The sequence below is a fragment of the Colius striatus genome, chromosome 11 (assembly GCF_028858725.1).
Source record: "Colius striatus isolate bColStr4 chromosome 11, bColStr4.1.hap1, whole genome shotgun sequence".
Taxonomy (NCBI): domain Eukaryota; kingdom Metazoa; phylum Chordata; class Aves; order Coliiformes; family Coliidae; genus Colius; species Colius striatus.
The window spans coordinates 5,995,529-6,021,975 of NC_084769.1; the positions used below are offsets into that span (position 1 = coordinate 5,995,529).

The following is a 26,447-nucleotide window of genomic DNA, read 5'->3' on the forward strand; positions in this document are numbered from 1 at the left end:
CAACATTCAAAGGTATTCTTCCCTCCTCTTGCCCTGAATTCACATTCTTCATTTCTTTGGAGGCTTGAATTGACAGCTCTAAGAATAGAGAGGAAAACAGCAGTTATTAGATCTCATTGAATCTGTCAGTTACACCAAGATAGGAAGCAACCAGCGTTCAGCTGGTTGGTAACATTATTTATTGTTACTAAGGGAAAAGTTGCAAATATGTATTCCTACCAAGGAGTGTCTTTGACCCTCATCAGATATACTTATTCATATAACATACACTTGGCTGACTTCATTTTTTTCACCCCAATTTAAATCTTAGTTTCCTGATCATGCTCGGAATTGTGATTGAAATATGGAGTTGAGTTCATGCTGGAATAATTGTCAGACCTTTAAGGTACCTCCTTGAATAAACACTTCAGGAAGTAAATTTGTATGGAAGCTTTGGAGCAACGGAGTTTAAACTCTGAGTTAACTTTTTCCAAAGGAGTTTTTTTGAAGATTCTCAGCCGGCATCAAATTTCTTCCTCTTCCATCTCCATGTCAACTATATAAATTATAAGTGGGATAGTTTTTCTAGGTATTGTACTGTATACACCAAATGTGTTGGTGGCGTACTGCTACCTACAAAGATCCAGGAAACAAGTATTTTAGATGATACTTCGCAGACATTTTGCAAAGTTATGGGAAGATTAAACTTTTCAGCAGTAGTTCATAGTTTATGTAAGTTTATATTATAAGTTTATACTTACAATAGTATATTGTTAGTTTATATCTATTGCTAATCATTAATGCTCTAAGAGAGCATTGAATAACTTGCCTTACATTTTTAGCAGCTATTGAGGATTCTCTTTGGAGGATTCTGGACACCTTTGACCTGTTAATTGTGTTTTATAGGTGGTGTTCTGTTTTTTTTTAGTTCGAAGTAAATGGTGTAAAAGCACAGAGTGTTTAATGCAGGTATATTGAATGCCTGCCTTTCTGTAGTCAGCATTTAGTTGATGTTCTGTTAAGAAAGTTCCTCTGACTGGATACCTGAAAACAAGTTCAGTTCTGATTAGAGGTGCTGTTAGTGATCTGGTTAAAGTCCAACCTCCCTGCCAGAGCAGGACTACCTATAGTAGGTCACACAGGAACTTATCCAGATGGGTTTTGAATGTCTTCAGAGAAAGAGACTCAACAACCAGACTTAGGTGTAGAATTAGTAATGCATAGAAGACTTCTGTAATTTTTAAATGCAGACAAATGCATACATTCCATAGAGAAAAACAAGGGAAAATGATTTTGTGTGTTCACTTTGTCCCCAGTGTATCACTAAACAGTGTTTTAATGTATTTTTATGAATGTTTGGTGTGAAACAGGCAATTAGTTATATGCTAGACCTCAATTATATTATCCTGGAAAGAGTTTTTTCATTAAAAATAGATATATTTGTGTTTGTGTGTGCTTAAAACATTTTAATACAAACATGTAGACATATATGTACACATATATATATTTATAGAACCATAGACAATTACTTAAAGCTATTCTGTAAGTTACTGTTCCATAAAGGAAGCATTGTGTGTAGATTAACCGGCCTTATTTTGTTCTACCTAAAGCAACAAACTAACAAGTAGGAGGTCAAGGCAGAAGTTAGACCTGGAATCTAATCCTGAATTGATGGTGTTACTTTGCCAGTAGGTATACAGAAATACAAAATTAACGAAGTAAGATGCACAGTCTTCCAATGAGCATTAGGGAGGAGAAATTTTATACTCAGATAAAAGCCCTTTTTAATGTTTTCCAAGTGCTCCTCACTGCTTTGTGTTTAAGAACATTTCGAAGTTGGGCATACATAATTCTTGTATAATCACAACATTTGTTTGGAATTAAATGTGAGAGCTCCCCTCCTAGTAATTTTTGGTTTGTGACTTGCTTTTATTGTTTCCAATTACAAAGCTTAATTCTTTTAAGGAATAGAATTGCATATATTCACTAATCAAATAGAGTTTAAGAATTACTGCATTTATATCATTTGCAAAGAATTTCTTAAAGTGTTCTGGGAATCAAGTGTTATGAAACATTTTAGTCTCCTAAGATTATTTAGAGACATGAGCCTTGTCAGGATTTTTAAATACCAACTTAATGGTAATGGTGCATTTTGGTAGCAAGTGAAGTACGGTGTAACACATCTTCAACTCTTTTTACTTTGGTGCTAAACTTTAATTGTAATTTCTACATTTATAGGTATTTATTTTGGACAGAGTGGGGACAGACTCCTTGCATAGGCAGAGCACACTTAGATGGATCTGAGAAGGTTGTGCTTGTGAGCCTGGGGATTGCATGGCCTAATGGGATTTCCATCGACTATGAGGTTGGTTCCTCTGTTTTCTAATATACGTAAGAATGTAGAGTTGTTTTTACAATTCATTAAAGCCAGATGGTCTTCCACTTTGATGTAATCTTAACTCGTTAATTAAATACTTGGACAAGACTGTTGATGTTTCCTTTAAAATTAATCTTTAGGAAAATAAATTATATTGGTGTGATGCTCGTACCGACAAGATAGAAAGAATTGACCTTGAGAGTGGAGGGAATCGGGAGATTGTGCTGTCAGGGAGCAATGTGGATATGTTTTCAGTCGCGGTGTTTGGAGCTTACATCTACTGGTCTGACAGGTAATTTATTTTTCATAAGTATTTGAGACTCAAAATGTTATTTCAGTGCCAGGTGCTTCACCTTTGTAGGATTAGCCATTCCTTAGGAAGGTCACAGAATGGATCGCAGAAACCTATGCAGTTTCCAAAGACAGGGCCTTTCTGATGCTGAAAGCTAAAGCATATCAGTGTCATAGATGAGAACAGGTTTATTCACCTTCTCTTAGGTGAACTCTCCGCTGCCCTTCAGTCACTTGTTTGGTGTGAATTAGTTGAGGATTGTTTATGAGACATCTTCAACTTTTTTGGCAGAGCACATGCAAATGGCTCTATTAGAAGAGGCCACAAGAATGAGGCCACGGATGCTGTGACCATGAGGACTGGCCTTGGAATAAACCTGAAGGAAGTGAAAGTCTTTAATAGAGCACGAGAGAAAGGTTGGCTGTTCTTAAGGATGCTATTAATTGTTTTAATATCACCTGCTACTTTTTATGTATATTAAAGCATACCAAAAGTTAATAATCACTGATTTTTATCTCCACTTTTTACCCTTGAAGTATTTTTTTTAAAGCTAAAATTAATGTGCTGAAGATACCATATAATACAAATTCTACTAAAATTCTTCTGAGTGTTTTAAAGAGAAAATCTAAAATGAGAAACACTTCCTATCAGTCCAGGTTTGGTGGGTTTTGTTACATTGGGTGTTCTTTAAAAAGGAAGCAACAGCTTTAGGAATTGGAAGGACTTTGAACTATCTGTTAGAGAGCAGTAATCTCAGACAGTCTTAGATTTCCACTGGAAAGCAAACCAGAATCTTTTTTCACAGCTAGAAATTCCCAGCCTCTGTGTCTTAAATAGTTATTTCCTGAAACTACTTACATTTAAGTTGTAATTTTTGTGTGTGGAAAGAGACTTGGTAAATAATCAGATTTTCTTTCTATTCCATTTGCCTAATGAATGGACAGAAGTTACAACATACTCTGTGATTTATGGTATCAGTGATTGAGTTTTATTCTCCACTATCAGACAAAAGATAATCTTGGTTTTAGCTCTTTTTCCTTTGTAATATTCTGGTTTTGAAAAGACCTTGAACAACTTCTTTCATTGAGCAAAGGTGATTAGAAGTCTACCAAAAATTATTTCCTCAGAACAACCTACTACCAAGCCATACATGCAAAATTTTCAACAAATGTATTCAAAAAAGAGGAAAAATAAAGTTACTGTAACAGAAGATAAACTTCCTAATACAACCATATCTCCAGTGTTGGTAGTGTTCAAAAGTTGCTTTAATCACAGCATTACATACCCAAAGAACCTGTTTCTTTTATATACATATTTCCTATATTCCTGCATTAAACATGACGTAAAATAAATCTGCATTTTGAAAGAAAGCATATTTAACAATCAGTAAGACAAACTGCCTTCTTTTTTTTTTCAATGGAATCTTAAGTAGTTTTGAAGAAAATTACTTTGCAAACATACTAATGCATATTCACTAAGAACTTCTATATGTAATTTCATACTACTGTGGTCACTATCTTTTGTGGACGAAAATAAAATGCACACAGGCATCTTATTTGTTTAACTAGGCTAGAAATACTTAATGTCTGCTTACTTTGGAAGGGCTTTATATTATAGAATGAGGGATATAGAATCACAGGGTAAAACCATGCTTCTTTACATGTAATGATTTTTATTGATCTCTTTAAAGACTTGATCACATTAGAGATAGGAGAAACGATTGCTGAAGGTAAAAGTTTTTCAGTGTTGATTTGGAAAACATTTGGAAAACTGAATGACTTTTTTTTAATACATGTTTGAAATGTTACTAGGGTACAAATGATTAATGTCTTTGGGAGGACCTGTCAGGGAGCCAGGAGGACAAAAGGGAAAAAACAGGTGAATAAAGTGTTTGGAATGTTTTTCTATACATCACACTACTATGTTTGGTTTTTTTTAAAATTCATTGAATTAGAAGTACTTAAATCTGCTAAAAAAAATGTAATAAGATAGCTTCCTGACCTTCTGTTACTAAAATAGAAAAACAAAGGAAAAAACTCCAAACAGAAGACAAATAACCTGTGCTGATTGTGATTAATGCTAGTTTTCAAACACCTGTTTACCCTTTCTGATGAGCAAGTCCTGCAATGCTATTCACAACTGGATTCCTGTCCTTCATTGCCACTTTACCTGTATGCAAGGACAGATAAATTGGCTATTTCTATAGACATATACAGCTGGTTAACTGTGGAAGCACTGAAATTTTCCAAGAGAGTTTTTAGAAGCTTGATGTAGCTTTTCTCCACCTCGGATCCTTCCAAACAGATGTTAATTTTTCTAGCCTAGTAAAACTTCAGAAGAAATCTAATCAAACCAAATGTAAAATTGTATACATCTGTCTCCAGATGATTTTAATTAGCTGTAGAGGAATATGTCTCGTGTGAAGTTTGGCTAGGAACACAAAATTCACCATTTCTAATTTGAAGAGCAAGTTAGCCCTCATCCTCCGTATTTTTTTCTTAAAAGTATCTTCAGCTTGAAATACATCTGTTACAAAATACAATCAACAGTACTTTCAGACGCTACTTATTCTGCAACTATTATGGTTTTCTAGCTGAAAACAATCTATTTAAAATGTTTTCTTCTCCTTCATTATGTGAAAAACTTTTAAGAAATGGGAAAACTACAATATGGAAAGAGTTGAGTTGTTATATGGAAAGTGCTGTCAGAAACAGAGACTAAATTATCCAAACTAAATGCGATAGTAATTGGTACATAGTCCAGAAAAGACAGAGGAAAATAGCTCCTAGTTATTGACAATTACTGTGATTTTAAATAATGTAACGAGTGTAGTTTCAGTCACTGAAGTTACTAATTTCATGATGATTTCTTAATGGTGTGCAATTGTCAGGGAATAAGTTTTTAAAGTGAGGCGTTGAAAAAAGAGCAAAGTGATAAACATCATTATTAAAAACAGGGAATTGCATTGACATAGTTTTGTACCTGTTGATTTGTATGTTGTGATTTTGATAGAAATTGTCTAAAACCAGTACTATAATCTGATAGTATCCAAATTTGACTGTTTGCCAGTAACAGGTGCTTAAAGACAAAAGAAATCTTTCAAAGCACTTGAAGCAGTCTCTAAGTTTTGAGCTGATGATGGAGGAATAGGCCATTTTATCATTTTTAGATTATTAAAATACATGTGTTTGTGAATTGGAAAGAATGTTAATTATATTTACTGATTAATTGTATTCCTTTAAAATCCTTTTTAACCTGTTTTGTTACATTCTTCACTATTTTTGTCTGTGTTTTACTTATGAATAACGTTTTAAGAAAGAATTCTCAGACTACGTAAAATTATGTTTTGATCTAAGTTAGCTAAGTGTAATTTTATGAAAGATAGATGGTTTTATTTTTTTTTCTTGCAGGTACAAATATTTGTGCTAAGAATAACGGTGGATGTCATCAACTTTGCCTTTATCGGGGAAATGCACAGAGAACATGTGCTTGTGCACATGGCTACCTTGCAGAAGATGGGATTACTTGCCTGAGACATGAAGGTTACTTGTTGTACTCAGGAAGGACAATATTGAAAAGTATACATCTGTCAGATGAAACCAACTTAAACTCACCAGTAAGGCCTTATGAAAATCCAGAGTACTTCAAAAATGTTATAGCTCTTGCTTTTGACTACAGCCTGAAAGGAAGAGGGACGAATCGCATCTTCTTCAGTGATGCACACTATGGAAATATACAAGTTATTAAAGATAACTGGGCTGGCAGAAAAGTTCTAATTGAAAGTAAGTAAAACAATTCTTTCCCAAAATACACTTCATTTCAAGAAATTCTATTAAGTGAAAAGTTGATAGTCACTTGACTTTATTGCTGTTGTTTTACTCTATAGTTTCACCATATTTAAGTATAGGACACAATTATTGTATTTTATGCCTGTAAGATATATTTAAACATCATCTTTAAAATTGATACCAATATCATTGCTAGTCTTCAGGACAAGACATAAACATATTTTGCTGTTGAAGTAAAATATTCTGAGTATCTGGCATTGAAATCTTTCTCAACAAATTCTAACATAAGTTTAATAGAAGGTGTTTGTATAAGGTTATCATGGTAAAGTTAGGATTTAAGGAAAATGTGAATGCAAATGTGTAAGATGTATATGCTTAATGCTAAACATCCAAAATCTAAAATCTTGTTCTGTCTTTCATTTTTGTTCTAACTTCATTAATCTGTAGACAGTTATCAGATGCATATATTTACTGCCTTTCTTCCCTTCCTTGTCATTTTTTCGAGTACCATTTGCGGGTTTTTTGGAGGCCACAGTTCATTTCAGTAACTATTTTCAAAATGTCTGAAGCATTGTATAGTTTTTGCTCCTTATGTTGTGGATATATACCCATCTAAATTTCTGATGTCATATGTTATGTTACCTATGGCACTGCTACATATATATTTGTTTGGGTCAAATAGTTTAATAGCAAGACTAAAGAAAGTAATGAGGGGAAAAATGGAAGTACAGTGGATACAAAACGTATCACCCTTTGCTGGTGCACATTGCTAGAAATGCTTTTATAAAAGAAAGAAGTTAAAACAACTGCAAACTGACAAAATCTTATTCTACAACTGACATTGGATAATTGCATCATTATGTACCTCTGCAGTGTGGTTCTGGGAAGGTATTCGTGGTCATGAAAACTGTTGACACTAATGAATGGAAAAGTATTTTTCAAATGTGGTACAAGGCCTTTTTTTAACGTTGGGCTTTTGTCTGTGCATATTTTAGAGGAATTAATGATATCTATATTAAGATGTGGTCAAGAGAAATGGTCAGGATGTTGTCATTACTCCCAGGGAAGCATTAAAGCCCAGGGACTCAAAAGAGGAGATTAGCCATATGAGCAACACAGAGCTCAGACATGTGCAGTGGTGACACAAAAGCATCATTTTAAGTCTGGTATTAACAAAAGAGATTTAAAGTATTACAGGGAAAGCCACTAGGAATTTTTACCTGTAAAACATTTAAACAGACAAAAGGGAGAAATACTGGTGGAGCACCAATGCAGGTGCAATTTAGTGTTTTTAGAAGAAAAATGAAATGTTCCTCAGTACATTTGAGTAGGTTGTTACACAAGAGCTAAAGACATTCTGTAATGCAGAGTTGAGAATTATAGTTTTAAGAAATTGTTAGGAAGTATTTCTACTCGTAATCTTAATATGCCTGACTTCATTTTTCATTAGCAGAGTCACCACTCTGAATAATTGAATGCCAGATGAAAGTTTGCATGCTTGCAAAAAAAACCCCACCTTTACTCTATATGCATGGGGTGTGTTTGTGAACTGTGGTGTTTGTTTTCTAGAAATGCTTCAGTTGTTTTTTCATTGTCAATGAGAAGGGATCTCATATCCCAGAATGTGTTAGCTTATTGTTCTCCTCCATGTGTTTCAAACACCTTGTCTTTATGTTAAGTCATTCATTTTAAACTGGTCTTTCTGTACGATGTGTCCTTCCTTTCCACCATCTGCACATGATTTCTTCTCGCAACAAGCAGGAGGCAATTCATGAGGCTGCTTGATGTAGTGGAAGGGTTTAACCAACAGTGATACCTAGAAAGAAAAAAGCAGCGTTAAGACCAGTGATTCCATTCACTGGAAGGCCATAAAATCCTTCAGTTTTCTGATTTTCATGTTAACTGCATGCTATTACATAGAAATTATTAAATGGAGCCAGAGGTGTTTAGCAATTATGTTATTTATTATGTTTCATTGCAGGATATAAAGGTTGATATACTTGTCATTCATTGTGCCATCTTTTTCCCTCCAAAATTACACGAGGCAAATTTTACTTTATTAGAAGGAGGTTGAAAACCACATTGGAAATGTCTAGTGTGGTTCTACCAATACTACAGCGTTATTAAGTTGAAGTCTGCATCTTGTTCCAGCTTTTACTCAGTATGTGACTCAAACAGGGAAAATCGAGTACATTATATATGATACCATTGTTCCAGATTTTTAGTTCACTGGATGTAGAACTGCTCATAAGAATCAGTTAACTGAGGGATTCCTATACCACTGAAATCAGATATGCCACTCAAATCTAACACATTATTGAACTTTTCTGCACACTAAAAACAGAGTTAAGATATATAAAGAGACCTTTATTAAACAGATTTCCAGGTCACTAGTAACAGATTTACAACTCACGAGCAACCCATTATCTAATATGTTTTTAGCTCACTGGGTACAGATTTACTACCCAGAAACAACCCATTATCTAACATGTTTCCAGTTCACTGAAAACAGATTTACAACCCATACCCAAGCTATTATCTAACATAGTTCCAACTCACTGAATATTGATTTAGAATTCATAAACAACCCATTATCTGACAAATTTTCACCTCACTGAACAGATTTGCAACTCATAAACAACCCATTAGCTAACACATTTTCAGCTCAGGGAAAGTAGATTTATGGCATATAAACAACTTTAACTTGTTCCAGTTCACTAAAAACAGATTCAAAACTCACCAAGAACCTGGTACCTGATAGGGTTCTGTCTTCAGCAGGAAGGAACAATAACAATGACAAAAAAACCAGTCTAGCATGTGTGTAGTATCCCATGCCCTAACACCTTTAATTTTTGTACAGCGTGGAGTTTTGGTGTGTGTTCTTTCTTATCTATGAACTCTGCTGATTAAATGAGCATTATTTCTTTTGGTCAGTCAGTAAGCACTTTTTCTTCCTTATATTTAGAAGTAACTTTATGGGTTTAATCTTGCCAGTTACCTTCTCCTTGGCTGCAGTTTCCCACAAATACTCTTTTGGGTGGTGAATAATCTGGCCGTTTGGTATTGTTCATGATTTTCTTGCGATAGCGTCACACAGTTTATTCCACTCTGCAGATCTGAGTGATGCACTAATACCTATGTTAAATATGTTGTGACATGACTACCATAGAATCATCTTAGAATCATAGAATGGTAGGGGTTGGAAGGGACCTTTAGAGATCATCTAGTCCAACCCCCCTGCAGAAGCAGGTTCACCTAGGTCAGGTCACATAAGAACATGTCCAAATGAGTTTTGAAGACCTCCAAGGAAGGAGACTCCAGAATCTCCCTGAGCAGCCTGTGCCAGTGCTTCATCACCCTCACAGTAAAACAGATGTCATGTGTTTTGATCTCAGTCTTTTCTTCCATAAAGAGTGTAAGAGGTTGTATTTTTATTCTCTGTCTTACTCTAAATGCATGCTTTGAGAAGATTTAAATGATGAAGGAATAAGTAGGTACTTTCTGTGGGGTTTTACCGAGCCACTGATTTCTCTGTAACCTTCTAATTCTTAGTTGTAAAGATCAGCTTTGCACTTCACTTTAAACAAGCTAGACAGCTTTTGCTTTTGACCTGTCACCTAAGGTAGCTATACATGCCTGGACTTTGATATCTTGTTGTAAAAGCTTCATCAACCTGGTAAGGCAAAATGCTTAATAATCATCATGACTTTCCTGTTTTTCATTGTCATTGGCAATGCTTTGTAAAACAAAATAGAGTCACGGGGATTGTATTTGGAAAACTCATGCTGTATATAATACACTTTCTCTCTGTTTGCAGTTTGATGAATTATGCAGGATTCACTCTGCAAAAATAGGGGTTTTTTTTTCATTTCAAATAAGCTTTCTGGAGCTTTTGATTGTTAGAACTAGTGCCTCAACAAATCAAATCCTAATTCATTTGGTAGTCTAGAGGAGATGCAGGGAGATTACATACACTTTAGAAGTTGTTTTTCATTTAATTTCAGCCCCCAATGGACTGTATACTTTGTAGAAAATTGAAAGAAGGCACTAAGTGCAAAAGGAGGTAGAAAAGATAACGTATTTACATATAAGTGACACGGGGTATAAATCAGTGTTTTTGGGGTTACCATCTCTGAATAATATGTACAGTTTTTGTTCAGCCTTACCAGAACTAAACCTTTGAATGCTTACCATTTTGAATGCTTTTTCATAGGGAGAAAAATTGGGTAAAAATGAGGTAATGGAGCAGTGTACAGAAATAGAGAATCAGTTCAGTTGTAGTTAAAGGCATGGAGTTACCTGGGCTGATATTTGGAAATTTTACTTGTTCAAAATTGTGGCATTTGTTTCATTTGGAACAATAGGGTCTATTCTCTTCTCAAAGAGAGCCCAGGGCAGATTTTTACTCTTACTTGCTTTGTCCTTAATCACTTCTAGACAGAACAACACTTACTATTTCAAGCTTCTGAACCAATTCCTGTATTATTTAAGCTGGAAGCCATCTCAAAGGCACCAAGATAAACATATATGAAGTACTTTAAATCTTTATAGATCTAAATGGACCTATCTTCCATCTGCAAGTAATTTTAAAATAGATTGAAATGACTGAAAGTAAAAATGTTTTCAACAGAAGCAGGCATCTGTTTGATATATGAGGTTCTTAATATTATATGTTTATCCCTTCTCAGACCACATCTCCCACTGATTTGTTTGTCTTATCAACTGATAAATGGCAAGTTAACTTTAGTTTTAGTGGTGTGGTGATCTGAAGTCAGTCAAAAATAGTAGATTGTTCACAAAGTAGAGTCTTTGTGGTTTTGATGGAGCAAACAACTAATGGGAGCAGTAATTAAAATCATGAAGAAGTGTGTGCTAAAACTTTTTGTGTTCAATTACACAGAAGGTGATTACCACTGTGGATTGACCCATGAAGCCAAAAATACATTCTATTGGATGGGATGAATGTATGGGTTTCTTCATCTGTAATCATAGAATCACAGAATGGTAGTGGTTGGAAGGGACCTTTAGAGATCATCCAGTCCAACCCCCCGGCAGAAGCAGTTCAGCCTAGATCAGGTCGCATAGGAACATGTCCAGATGGGTCTTGAAGACCTCCAAGGAAGGAGACTCCTCAACCCTTCTGGGCAGCCTGTGCCAGGGCTCTCTCATCTCACAGTGACAGAGTTTTTTCTTATGTTTAAGTGGAACTTATTGTGTTCCAGCTTCATCCCATTACCCCTTGTCCTGTTACTATCTACTATAGAAAAAAGGAATGTCCCAACCTCCTGACATCCACCCTTTAGATATTTGTAAATATTAATGAGATCCCCCCTCAGTCTCCCCTTCTCCAGACTAAACAGCCCCAGGTCCTGCAGCCTTTCCTCATAGGGAAGATGTTCCATTCCCCTGATCATCTTGGTGACCCTGCGCTGGACTCTCTCCAGCACTTCCCTGTCCCTCTTGAGCTGAGGAGCCCAGAACTGGACACAGGACTCAATGAGGCCTCACCAGGGCAGAGTAGAGGGGGAGAAGAACCTCCCTTGACCTGCTGGCCACACTCTTCTTGATGCATCCCAGGATGCCATTGGCCTTCTTGGCCACGAGCACACATAGCCAAGATTAGGCCCTAATTTCCAAACCTTTTCTAGCTGCCTAGAAGCACAATGCCAGTGCTTCTGTTTTCCTTCTTCCTTCCCTGGTAAACATGACACTGTATATCAGCAGCTCTGAAAAAGCATACAATTTCTTACCAACTGAGAAGGAAGAGAATAACATCTTAAACCATCTCTCTGATAAATGAAAATTAAATTTAGCTTTAAATAGTGGATGACTAATTTGTAGTGGGAAATAATAAGCTGCCTCCTAGCAGTTCTGGAAACTGGTTTTGGTTGTCCTCAGCTGTTTCAGTGCACGTTCGTACAAGGAAGACATTTGACTTTTTAAACTAAGTCTCAGATGTTAAGCTAAAAATATAGTCTGCTTTTAGAAAACAGTGCAGTGACCAAGGAGGTTTTGATGTACAACACTAGACAGAAGACCAATGAAGAAGTTAGAAAGTAAAGATGAGAGAGTAGAAAAAAAGGGGGAAGAAAGGCAAAAGAAAGCAAATGAGAAAGAGAAGAAAGTATTAAGATGAGATACCTTCAATGAACTGGAATTTTTTCCTCACTCTGTAAACAATGGCACTGAGACGTTTTGCAAGTGTCACATCTTCCACAGTACAAAAGGAAGTGTTATGTGAAAAAACACCCTTGTTTTGAACTTTAGGCTCTAGTGTGTATAGAAGGCAGAAATCTTTTCACTGCTACCATAAAGTGTCAGATCCTGTGATGTATTGTAAGGCTTTTTACAGTCTGAATCTTTTAAAGGTGTTCCAATGCATGCTACTATTCTTTCTAACTAAATGGGTCCAATTTAACTGTCAAAAAGGCATTTATGTTCCCATTTCTCTTACCAAGCATTAAATTTGGTACATTGTGTGAGATCCCTTTTAGTTTTGCAGCTTTCTTTCCAGGAAAGAGATTTTTTAATCTGTTAAACATAAATACTTTAATATTGATACATTTCATTTAATAAACGAATTGGATTCATTATAATTGTGTATGTTGGAATATAGGTCCAGTGATGTTCACTCTTTAAAGAAAGTGGAGAGGCTATTGTTAAGTCTAGGACATTTAAGTAGTAAAAACTAGAATTAATTGTTACATCTGCAGCCTTGTTAGTGAAAAGTGTCTGTTTTATCGCTTTGTTTCTGGATGTGGCTGCATGTTACGATTAGCAGGTAAAATTTATGAGCTTTTGCTATAGGTACATAAAGTTTGCTTAAGCAGCTGTTATTTGAGATGTATTTCTGCACGTTTTATGATTTGTTTATTGCTTCCTGGTTTGAAACTCAAATGTATTTATGATGGGTGCTGGCATAATGAACTAGATGATCAGTGAATCACAGAGTCATTAACAGTTGGAAAAGACCTTTAAGATCATCCAGTCCAACTAGTCACTTCACACAGCCAAGGCCATCACTAAACCATATCCCTTAGTACCCCAACCGTGCATGTTTTGAATATCTCCAGGGTTAGGTGACTCCACCACCTCCCTGGGCAGCCAGTTCCAATGCTTAACAACCCTCTCAGTTATACTCAATGTATTCTGACTGTTCCCAAGCTTTATGTTGAGCTCATCTCAAGCTCAAGATGTTTTTGCCTACAAAACTTGAGATTATCTATGAAGAATAAATGCTGGTTTTGGCTGCTTCAACTTTCCACAGTGCCCTTAAATTGTAATTGATGTAAATATTTGCTGGTGTAAATTGTTACATAGTCAGCTGTGGCTTAGTTGCATGAAATGCAAAACTGTATTTGGCAAATTGTCAGGAAAAAGCTATTCAGAGAAACATCTCTTGACGTTTCTCCTGTTTTATTCTAGAGAATAATGTGATTCAGCAAACATTATTAGATTATTAGGCTATTCTGCTTTTAATGCATATAATATCTCTGTAGTGTTTAGTTTTACTCCAGCAGTAACAATAAAAATGTGTGATTATGTATAATTATTAAAGGCTTATTAGTCTTAGAGTTATCACTCTAATGGTATTGATATAAGGTAATACTTTTTTTTAGTATATTATTATATATGATACATATAATGCATAAAAAGATAACGTGGGCTCTTGTAATTGGGGAAAAAAAGTCTTCCATAAGAGTTCTTGAGATTTTTCAAAGTTTAATAAAACTCTTTCATCACCAGATGTTAGCTTTCCATTCTAAATTTTTCTACTTTTAAAGCCTCTTTTACATGGATACTTCAACTATTTTGAAGGTATAATATTCTAACACTTGTTAACTAGTAGTGATATACTGAACTGTACTGGGAAGGTTACAGTTCAGTTATCCAAAATACTATTGTTTTTCTAAATCATAGTGTTTGCTATATTTTCTTAAGTATATGATCTATTATTTCTTTGCTGCATTATTCCCCACAGACACTAAAACAGTCCTTAAACGTCTCGAGGAGTAAGTTATATCTAGGAATACAGAAGACAGAATATTGCAGGTTTAGATCTCTGTTAATATGGTTTTCTTCTGTGAGCTGTCAAGGAACAGCTGTGAAGGGCCTATATCCATTATTGGTAGAAAAAGCATTCAGAGGTAGATATAGATTCCATCAAATAAAGTTATTAGTTAGTTATTTCCCCCATGATAAATGGGCTAAGTCATTCTTTAAAGAAAGATATTATGGTTCACAGGAATGTAGATATAGAATTAAATACGTAATTGTTGTACCTAGTAACAAAGCAGACTTGATTTTTAAAAGCTGGTTATCACAGGGAGTTACAACTGGTTTGACTAATGTGTTTTTAAGATGCAGGTTAACTAGGAGCCAAAAAGAAACCCAGCATTTATGCATCTATAAGCATAGTTAGGAGGAAGCTGACTCTTTTCAAATTCGCTTTTTTTGTCATTGTAAAGAGCTGATTACTTGTTCCATCTATATTCAGGGAAAAAGGACCAAAAAGATGATAACATTGTTTCTGTTCCTGATTATTACTTTCTGATCTCATCTGTTTGGTCTGGAACTTAACCTAAACTGTTCAGCCAAGTGTAGAAACCCCCCAGTTGTGAAACTGAAATGCTGCTGTGAATTACCTGTTTCTTGGTGTGCAAATTTTACAGAGCTTTGCCTGAATCACTGAAAATGTTTGTAATAGTGAATAACATCATCCCATCCATCTCCATAACAAAATGAAAACCAACAAAACAAAATTTTCCAGAAACTCTGTATGGCTTGCTGATTCATCCTTTCAGAATCACCTTTTCCTTCTGGTATCTGTCCTATTTACACCATCAGCAATGTGTAAGTTAGTGAACATGCAGGTAGGCACAGAGGGTGGATAGTTCGCCTTCTCTCAATGTCCACCTTTGCCCAAAGGTTCAAATCTACCTTTTCTAGCTCCAAACTGGTCTTTACCTATGTGGTACCGCAATAACACACTTCATTGCACAGAAATATCATCCATATATTATATACTATTCAGTTGGTTAGTTCATAAAGGTATGATTAAAGTCATCATCTGCAGATTTTGTTCATCATCTCTTTCATGCTAAATTTTTATATTTCCCACTTTAAATATATTGGGTATTTTGGAGAGACCTTCTTAAGTTCATTACTGGGCTATAAATATCCCACTACTTAGGCATTTCCCTGTGTTTCACACTGTACTTATTTCCCAGATAGAGTAGTACAATATTTTAGATATATCTTCATTGACATAGAATAAAGCAATGTTATAAATTCAGAAAGTTATTTACCTGTAAAGGGAGGGGTTTTTGCTGAATATATTAGAAATATTTCTTGAGCAGTTATCTAGTATTTGTATTTTCATTTTTATTTGTACGTAGCCTGAATTTTTAGTGGTCATGTGAGGTTTTGGCATTATATTTCCTGCAAAAACAAAGGGTTATTTTTTTTCTTGTATTGTGTAATTATATAATTTAGTTTGTTACCAACAAATGTTAGTTCTTTCCAGTACTGACTTCTCCAGTAAGTTTGAAGGGATAGTAAGCTTACATCCATTGAGATGTTTAGCATCTTGAACTTAAGTTAGTTGTTGCCTTGAAGAACCCAAAGCTTTTGTTTATACTATCTTATTACATCAAATAATCATAGAATCATAGAATGGTAGGTGTTGGAAGGGAACTTTAGAGATCATCTAGTCCAACCCCCCTGCCGAAGCAGGTTCACCTAGATCAGGTCTCATAGGAAGGTGTACAGGCGGGTCTTGAAGACCTCCAAGGAAGGAGACTCCACACCTTCCCTGGGCAGCCTGTGCCAGGGCTCCTTCAACTCACAGTGAAATAGTTTTTTCTTATATTTAAGTGGAACTCAGATAGCATGGGGTTTAGATTTTGGAAATGTAGAAAAATTAAACAGATGTTTGCTGATTTATGGGATAATTTTAAGAAAACTTTCAAATGTGCCTTAAAATAGAGTCACATTCTTAGGCTAAACAGGACAATGAAATAATTGTTTCTTGCAGTTTGGGGGTTTTTAATGCCATATTTGATATTTAATATTTTTGTTATGATAGAATAAATACTGTTTTATATGTGACTGACAGAAGCAATTAAGAAATTACATAGCCCTCTAATTTTTGAGACAGATTGAACTCAGTTTACTTTTTTTCATTATAACTTCTTGCTGCCTTAGAATTTTTGTGAAAATTAAAGTAGAAAGTTAAAGAACAATTGGAAGTTCTAATTGTGCAATCAAAAATGTGGACGTAAACCCTTGTCTTCAGGTCCTTCATTGCTTCTGAGGTATTCTGTTCACCTTGGATCAAATGGTCATCACCAGTTGTCTATCACCATAATCCCAGGATTAGATTAGCAGAAAGTGATGTTGTTTGCTGTGACCGGTCAGGTATAACAATTGTCAGCCTATATCCTGAAAGGGAAATTGTGAATGCAAATTTAAGGGAGTGGATAAAGATCAAGCAGATGTTTACTATTAAGTACTGAACATTAAAGCCTTCTCCAAATTTTTAATGTCAAGGGGCTATTTATGCTCAATTTTATTACTTTGGTGGCTTTTCAATATTAAAAAAGATACTATATTAACAGTTGCTCCTGCTTTACAAGTTTGCTAAAGAAAAGGAGTTCATAAAAACATGAAGTGGTGCAACTGGAAAAGTTTTGACTTTAAGCTTTCTAGATAATTGTAAATATAGAAGATAAAAATCTAGAAAACTGATAAATAGTATATACATTATCAAAAAACAATGGCAGTGACTGGTGGATAATTTAAACTGTCCTTTAGTATTTTTATTTTCTGTTTGCAATAATGCAGGAGCCCTAATCTGAATTCTTCAGTTATTGATTTGTTCCTTGTCTGTTCCCTGGGAAAGTCAGATGAAGATCAGCATGACAATATTTATAGGCTGCATCTCATCTGTGGGATGCAATCCATCTTCGTTAAGTTCAGTAAAAGTGATAGATAGCATTTGGCAACGTAATGATGTGATCACTCTACCATTGCCTTTGTAAATCATAAGCTGTTGCATTCTCTTGTGTAGATATTTAATCAGTTATACACCCCATTACTGATTTAATTCAGAATGTCAGTGGCAGGTGAATAATGTGAGTATTTGTATATTAATATCATATTGTATTAATGTTCCTTTCATTTAAGTATGCTATTCATGTGAAAATCATAAACTGTTTCTTCATGGCTAGAATAAATTTAATCAGTGCTGTAGGCATCTAATGCCATCAGTGTTTTAATTCAATATGTCACTGAAACAAATGTGTTTCTTTTCATTTCCAGTTTCTTTATGCTTTACTAATTCAGAATATTATATGATGCTGGGAAAATATGAATATGAGAGTAAACAACTTGATAATTTTCATCCTGTCAGTAGATTTTGGGCCTGAATCCCCCACTTGTAACACCAGATAGGATGAGTACATACTTACGATGTGCTTTAAAATAACTGAGTATCTAGTGATAAATTAACTTTGAAAAAAAGCTCTGCAATATTCCTGAAGGAAATGTGAGGTAAGTAAATGTAAAATAATATCAGTGCAAACATATAACACTAGGATGCAGTTGCTTTGGAATCTTCTCCAATGTCCTGTCTTTGACTGGATGAAATCGCTAGAAGGTTTTAGTTTTAAGGAACCACCACCTGCAAATGGCTTAAGAGGACCATTCCTAGGGTTGGCACCTCTTTTGTCACTGATTAAAGAATTCATTTGAAAATTTGGATTCTTCACTAACCTCTAAAACAAAAAGATTTTTAATGTAGAAACAATATGAAGTAACACAAAAACGTTATCAACATTGATAACTTCTGATACTGAAGATTCGCCTGAGCAGTGTACTGATGTTGCTTCATCCAGCTCATACTACATAGAATCATAGAATGGTAGGGGTTGGAAGGGACCTCACATGCTACCAGGAGTTTTGCATTGCAATAGTTTATTTAAATCTTAGGTCACTTTAGCACTCTGAAGTCTTATACCATTGATTTTAAAACCATCTTACTTAAAGGTTGCTAAAAGTATTAAATTATTCTCTTCTGTTCTCAATTCCATAAGTAAAGAATGTGATAAACCCAAAAGTTTATTGGCAAATAAAAGAGAGTGCTTGGTATAAATCCTGCAGACTTTATGCATTTGGTGGAGCTAAGCAAATGCACTTGCTCTCTGTTTGAAGCAGACAGTTTTATATTTAATTAGCTTTTTTTTTCTTATCTTACTTCAAGACAATTGAATTCTTCTGAATGTTTGTTGGTGTGCTAGAGGTTTTTTTATCAGAAAAACATACTTTTTTCCTCTGATTTTTTGTGGTTATGGTGGTTATGAAACCATTATCATCCACAAGCTTGTCACCTGAACCTTTTAATAGCTGCAGATTTAATTTACTTGAAGATATGACCAACTAGTAAGGAAACCTCTTTCTTCTTTAAGAAATATATGTATATCAAGCAGTTCCTGAAGTTTTATTTGTGATAAAACATTTCCTTAATGGGATATAAGTAATTGATATCAGGCAGCTTTCACAGCCGAATTCCTTTGCCAGGATATATTCAATTTTTTTTTTTCTTTTCAGTCAAAGTCTTAATCATTAAAATTCCCATTAAGATAGAGATTTCTTGATTTTATTTCTTTATTCAGCTTAGGTTTTATTCAGCTAAAGTTGTTGCTGCTGTTCTCTTGAAATAAAATTTTTTATTCATTTTTTTGGTTGAGTTCTGCTCTGCTCAGAACATATGTATCATTGAGAAAGTTTTCCAAAACTGCACCTTTTACATAGTTTATTAAAACAAGAGGGAAATGTATTTTTCATCTGTATGCTAAACTTTTGCTTGTCTGCTTAGGTGACATAGCCTTCCATGACTTAGTTCACTAGAAGTCTAGGAATTACCATTTTATTAATAGTGATGTTAAAGGTTGTGGAGTCTCCATCCTTGGAGGTCTTCAGAACCCACCTGGATACGTGGATGGTGACAGGACAAGGAGTAAGCTGGAAGATAAAGGTTTCACTTAAGTAAAAACTTCTTTACTGTAAGGGTGATGGAGCCCTGGCCCAGGCTGCCCAGGGAGGATGTGGAAGCTCCTTCTCTGGAGATTTTCAAAACCCACCTGGACACGTTCCTGTGTGACCTGATCTAGGTGGACCTGCTTCTGCAGGGGAGTTGGACTAAATGTTCTCTAAAGGTCCCTTCCAACCCCTTCCATTCTATGATATGATTCTGTGATTCTAAATTAAACTTTCTGTCACCATTTACAGACCTTAACATTGAGTTGCAGCTTAAGAATGTAAACCTCTGCTTTCTGATATCTGTAGAACAGAGTTTTTTAAGGAAGAGAAGCAAGTTTGTTCCAGAAGAATATGTGAGTTACATCTCAGAAGGAATTAGTTATTTCATTCCAGAAAGTTGCCCTGGTATAGAGTAACATGCACGTGGTGTGGTTGCTCAGGAGTGCAAGACCCAAGAATGTGAAGCAACTGAATTTCTTAGTTCACAGTAGAGCAGATATTCTCTGAAACTACATAAACCTGCATTCAGGCGTGTTCTAACTGACTCTGGAGTACTTCATTAGGTGGTTGCGCATCTCTGTCATCATGTTTGTAAGAGCTGATTATCCTTGATTTCAGTTGGTGATTTCTGAAAAAAAAACCCCTTTGATCTATGACTATGTTTTTTAAGCTTAAAATTCAAACCAAACTAATAATGCAATTAAAGGTTGCATTTAGAGAAAAAATACACATAACTCATCCACCTTTTTGAAATCAGAATTCCTATCAAGAGACTCATCTTTGCAATCTTGGAAGAGTTTTTTGTCTTTTCCAAGTTTCCTTCAAAGCAATTTTTAAGGTTAAACTCAGTCTCGTTTAGTTGCTTGTAAGTGAGCTGAGATATCTTTTATTCATAGATTCTTCTTCTTAAATAGGAATACCCTTGTTTCATATATTCACCTCCCTTTAAAGAATGTCATCTCATTTATTTCTTCTATTCTTCCCTCGTTTTAGACAAGCCATTGAGGCTTCTCTGAAGATGTATTATAAAAATGGTCAGAGGGTCTCTAAATGCCTTACAGAAATATTAAAACATGATAAATAATTATTTTATAGTTTTTATTAAAATTAATGCCTCCAGTGTGATTAAACTCATTTTGGGACTTTCTGTTCTGTATGTATGAATTGCACGGTGAAAATTACATCTTTGAGCAAGCCGAACTTGAATAGTAACAACCAGCCTAGTGTAATCCTTAATATTTTTCTAGATTTTTGCCTTCTATAGTTCATTAATAAGCTGCATGAACCTTCCAGTGTAAAAAATATTTGTTTCTAACAAAATAATAAGTGAACTAATCAATGTGCATTTCTGTAGTAATTAAATAATGTCAGGAAATAATTACTTCTATTTCTCACAGCCTGTCTCTTTTATATATTGGAATCAGATACAATTTATCTTTTCTGGACATTAAATATCCACTTTATCTGGTTATTAACATTTGCTTTTGTTTCTAGCTCACAGGAGGGGTTTTTTTTGTAGAATGACAATGTGGTATCGTGGCTTATTAATACGATGCATTGATGTGGAGACATCCAGAGTTGGTCTTTCGGTATTTTTCAGGTGTTTAAAAAAGCTTGTGCTGTTAATAAAAACCAAACCTTTTGATTCCTATTAATTTGATGTGTATGTGTGCTAGAAAATACATTGAAAGATAATGTTAAATAGTAAAAGTGATTAGTGAAAACATGCCCAGGACTTGGCTTAAATGATATTTCATGTTGTGACTCAATTATTCCTGTCTTGAATAAGACATTATTTCTAATGTCTTATCTAGGACACTGTAGTAAGAATATTCATTTAAAAATGTTAGAATCGACAAATAGAGTACTGGGATATTAATAGTGACTTTGCTCTCTTATTATTAAAGTTCTTTTTAAAACCTCAACCTTTGTTCCAATTAAAAAATCCAAACAGGTGAAACAATAAAAGAATTGCTGAAGTCAATAGGCTGAAGTAGCTGAACTCGGTGGTTCTGCAGGATCAACTGTGATGAAAAACAAAACCCAGACATCTTGCTGGAAGGAGTTTTATTTGCTTTGTCTGTTACCGTATCTTTCAGATGTTGGGTCGGTAGAGGGACTTGCTTACCATAGAGCTTGGGATACACTCTATTGGACTAGTTCAACGACATCCTCAATCACAAGACACACTGTTGACCAGAGACGTCGAGGAGCTTTCAACCGGGAAGCAGTAATAACAATGTCTGAAGATGATCATCCCCATGTCTTAGCTCTTGATGAATGTCAAAAGTATGTATTATATCCTTCTTGCAAGAATTTAATTTTTGCCTAATGTCACAGTCACAGCATCACTTGTTTCACAGCTAAGTAATGCTGCTGAAGGTTAAGTAGATGTCTCATTTGGGAGACAGACATTAGTATTAATTTTTTTAAAGCAATTGCAGAATTAAGAGTCATCATTTTAGATGTTTTTTATGATTCAGACCAAATAATCATTATGTTTTCATGGAATTTTAAGAAATTAATCCCATTTTGAGATAAATGCAAATTATCAAGAGTGATCATTCTGTTAATTTGTTTTATTAAACGTGTCACTCTCGGTGCTTAAATGAAGCCAAAGTTAACAAAAAGCAACTGAATCTCTTGTGTGGCAAATTGATCCAAGTAAGCCAACTAAACACTGATGGAGATTCTATGAGGACATTCCAAACCTACTTGAACAAGTTCCTGCATGACCTACTCTAGGTGATCCTGCTCTGGCACGGGGGTTGGAGTGGATAATCTTTTGAAGTTCCTTCCAACCCTTGAGATTTTGTGATGGTAATGAGAGGATGGGCAGATTGTGATCAGTGTATAAATGAAATCCACAGCTTGTTCCATAACATTTTATCCTCCATTTTTAACAGTAGCAAAGGATGGATTGAGCCTTCTGTAGAACGTATTAAGGTCACTTGATTCCCGGTTATCAGTCTTCTATGTACCAGTCCTTTGGTCTGTAGCATAGTTCTCATTTGGGAAAAGCTGCAGATTAATTTCACTATTAGAAATTACTAATATACATGTGAGGAGAATTAAGTTTATATCTTCACGCAGCTTGTATCTCTCTGTAATGATGTATCAGTTTAGAGACATGATCAGAATTCAACAGACCTGCAAAGAGAAAAAAAATCTGTACTCGTATACAAGTTAATGAACTAGGGAACTACTATAATTTGTAGGATGTTGGCTATTATGTTTTCTTATCCACCACTGATTATCACAATTACTTATAGGTGCCATTCATAATAATCTATGAAGGCATATGCCTTTCTCTGTTGCTCATTTCATAGAGAATTAAATTATAAAGTATATCTTATGGTTTTGTTTGTTATTTTGATTTTAATACAGCTTAATGTTTTGGACTAACTGGAATGAGCAGCTGCCAAGCATCATGAGATCTACCCTCTCGGGCAAAAATGCACAGGTTATCGTTAGTACAGATATTCTGACCCCAAATGGACTTACTATTGATCATAGGGCAGAGAAGCTCTACTTTTCAGATGGAAGCTTGGGAAAAATTGAGAGGTGTGAATACGACGGATCACAGAGATATGTAAGTAAAACAAAACTCTCAAACATCTGTATTGTAAATCTGATTGTTTGCATTTGTTAGCATCTTTAAAATCAAAATGTTATAGAAAGATCATTAGTTGCCTAACTTCCTCCTAATATTAATTGTATATTAGACTTAAAATGGAAGACACTTCTGAACTACAAGTAATGCACTATTTACTCCGCACATTCCAGTTTCTGGATGACCTGGAGATGCAGACCCTTAGCACATCTGTTTGTGGCTGGCAATGTGAAGTTCATGGTTGGACTTGATGATCTTAAAAGTCTTTTCCAACTGTAATGCTTCTATGATTCTGTGATAAATATTGATCTGAGTTCTTGCATGCTATGTGCTTTGGAACAGAGTTTTGTGTTTTGTCCTGCATTCTGAAGACACTTTTATTGCATTAGGTGACAATTGTAATACCAAAAAAAAACCCCACTAGATTGCTTCATTCAAATATGCACTTAAACTGTAATGGCCTCAACTAGCAGCACTTGAGCTTAGTTCCTCATCACTGTATAGATGCATTTGCTACAAAAATGCCAGAATCTAACCAGGAAATTGTATTATTGATCTAGTGAAATAATATTTCCAGGGCAGTTGGTTTTGTTCATTAATAGGCTGTGCAGCTTAATGAGATCTCTGGTTTTGGTAGCATTAGGATAAGTAATGGTTATTATACTTTCCTGGTGACCTAAGACTCTTTAGCATGTTTAATCCAGGTTCTGCCATCAAACACTTCTCAAAAATAGTTGAAACAGCTTACACTTTCCTCACTCTCTGCTTCGTTGTTTTCTAGCTTATTATTTCAGGTAGGAATGGTGTAGCAGACTGCGCATTACTAATGGTAGTGTAACGAGTTTTCTTCCAGACAGCAGCTTCTTCCTTCATTCTACTCACCATGATAATCTACCACAATGAATAGGTGGAAAGTAATTTAGTCATATTGAATTGACTCTTTCAAGTGGATTTTTTTTGTTCAGCTAATACTAGTATTTTGTTGCTGGAGTACTCTTTTAAGTTTTGGAGAACTTTTTTGTGGTTTTTGTTCCATTTTATTACTTAGACAATATACAGTGCTTTTTTTAAAATGTTTCTTGTTCTGCTTTACCAGATCTTTCTGTTTAAAAACAAAAGTGCCAATTATCACAATCCCTTCCCCTGTATATTCCACTTTTGCTTCTACCCTTAGTTGAATTTCATATTGTGGCCACAGCTGGTTTTAGCTGCTAAGTGCTGTAATTATAATATTTTGTTCATGGACACAGAGACTGAGCCAACAGCAAATAAAGCTGGTTTTATGTTTTGCACTTACTTTTCCCATAAATTGTGAGCTATTTTTATGTTTTCATTTTCTTCTTTATTGTTGTGTACTCTGTAACATTTTACGTATCAAGAACCTAGAAATACAGTTAATTTTCTGTAAACAGAAGTCTGTTTATTTTCTAGCATCCAGGTTGGAAAGTTTTGGTCTCAGTTATGGTTTTATGGCCCGACAGGTGTGATTCTTAAAATCAGTATGATTTTAGAGGTGTCTCCAGTAATTATATCCTTTATGATATTGCACCCTACAGTGCTTATAACTTTCAATTTCTAGAATATGTTTTTATTCTGTTGGAATTCTATATTTAAGCAATTAAAGCTAAGTTCCAAAGTTGGTATAAATTCAGTTCTCTTCAGTCACATTTTGTCAGATCAGTTCTTCAAGTAACTTAAATGGAAATTAGAGGTTTGACTGTGCAGTTATGAAAAACCTGACTTTGAATGACATCTCTTTTTAGATGGGTCATATTTATTTGTAGTAAAACTTTGAGGACAACAGAGTAATTTTGGTCAGTTCTTGGGAAGTACTCATGATGATATCAACAGTACGTTGAGAAGTGCCCAAATACCTCACTAAGGTAGGATAAAAGTAAGAGTAGCCAATGTAGACAGAACAGAGGTAAATTGTGCAAAGTATTAACAATTAGAAATGTAGATTGCCTGGTCCCATTAGAATCAGAATATACTTTAAAGATTCTCATGAAGGTCTGAACATGATCAGGTACAAAAGGATGCACGTCTTGAATGGAAAAATCCCATCTTTGTATATTAGTAATTAATCAGATGTGAAAACTAACCCAAAAGACAGTAATGTCAACTAGAAGACAGATACTTTAATAAGCTTGGATGGTTTTCCAGAACAAAAAATAAAATTGAGCCTGCACTCTGTAGATAAATCATTTCATCAGTTTCCACTGCTTCCTTCTGTTTCATTAAACAGTACTAGAAACAATAATAGGTAGAGAAACAAGAAATGCTAGTAAAATTTGGTACTGTCAGCACAGTTTACCACCTAGACATTTAAGTTTATCACATTTTGCCTTGCCTATTCCCACTATTACTGGATCACAGAATTGTGTAGGTTGGAGAAGACCTTTAAGATGATTGAGTCCATCTGTTAACATGTCCACCACTAACCCATGTCCCTCTGCACATCTTTTGACTATATCCAGGGGTGGTGATTCTTCCCTGGGTAGCCTTTTCCAGTGCTTAACAACCCTTTCAGTGAAGAATGTTTTTCCCAGTATCCAATCTAAACTTCCCCTGGCACAGCTTAAGGCTGTCTCCTCTTGTCCTAATTCATGTCACTTGGAAGAAGAGACCAATGCTGACCTCACCACACCCTCCTTTTAGTTGGTTGTGGAAGGCAGAAGGTTTGTTGCTAAGTTCCAGGATTTTAAACCAATTCTTTCTTTGAAAAGCAGCTAGAATAGTGTGGATGATCTTGGAAAGTAATAGTACTAGAAGTAAAGCTGTGGTGGCTTAATTAATCTTCTCTGAACCATTTGATCTTTAAAGATCCCTTCCAACCCTCAAGTTTCTGTGATTACAAAAAGTAGAATACCTGCCCTGCTATATTAGTTGTTTTTCTAGGAAGCTCACTCCATTCACACTGAGTTGCTTTTTTTCAGTAGTTTCGTGGGGTAATGCTAAAATGGAACCTAATGATCATGATTCCCTAACCATTGGCAATAAAATCCTCTAATCTGTGTGAGCTAGGTAGCTGGTTGACACGGGTCCAGCACTGTTAGTTTGAGACTGTTTACTGAAATATCTTGATGTCCAGTGTTGGTAGCCTTGTAAAAATTAACTGAGAGAAGGCATTGATAAAAAGATTGACATAATCTCAAAAGCTATGGAGGGTAAGATTATTTGTAGTGTCTCAGAATCCCACAAAATTCTAGGAGATGGAAATGCATGTAACATTAGATAAAGTTTGTCATTGTCACTTATGATGTTGAAAATAATTGTGTAGTTGATACTCATGTAGTTGCAAAGAACCTGGTCAATACAGTTGTAATTTACAGATACATCCTTTATATTGGGGTGAAA

The 26,447-nt window shown here is 35.0% G+C and overlaps 1 protein-coding gene across 1 annotated transcript in view; it reads left to right on the forward strand.

Annotated features, from left to right (window-relative positions):
- Positions 1–26,447, forward strand: part of LRP1B (LDL receptor related protein 1B) — a 556,160-nt gene that overhangs the window by 386,053 nt on the left and 143,660 nt on the right. Inside the window, exons 39-44 of the mRNA XM_062005148.1 lie at positions 2,218–2,344; positions 2,497–2,648; positions 2,940–3,064; positions 6,059–6,430; positions 21,577–21,766; positions 22,865–23,069. Coding sequence (XP_061861132.1) covers positions 2,218–2,344; positions 2,497–2,648; positions 2,940–3,064; positions 6,059–6,430; positions 21,577–21,766; positions 22,865–23,069 — 1,171 coding nt within the window. The remainder of the gene's footprint in view (positions 1–2,217; positions 2,345–2,496; positions 2,649–2,939; positions 3,065–6,058; positions 6,431–21,576; positions 21,767–22,864; positions 23,070–26,447) is intronic.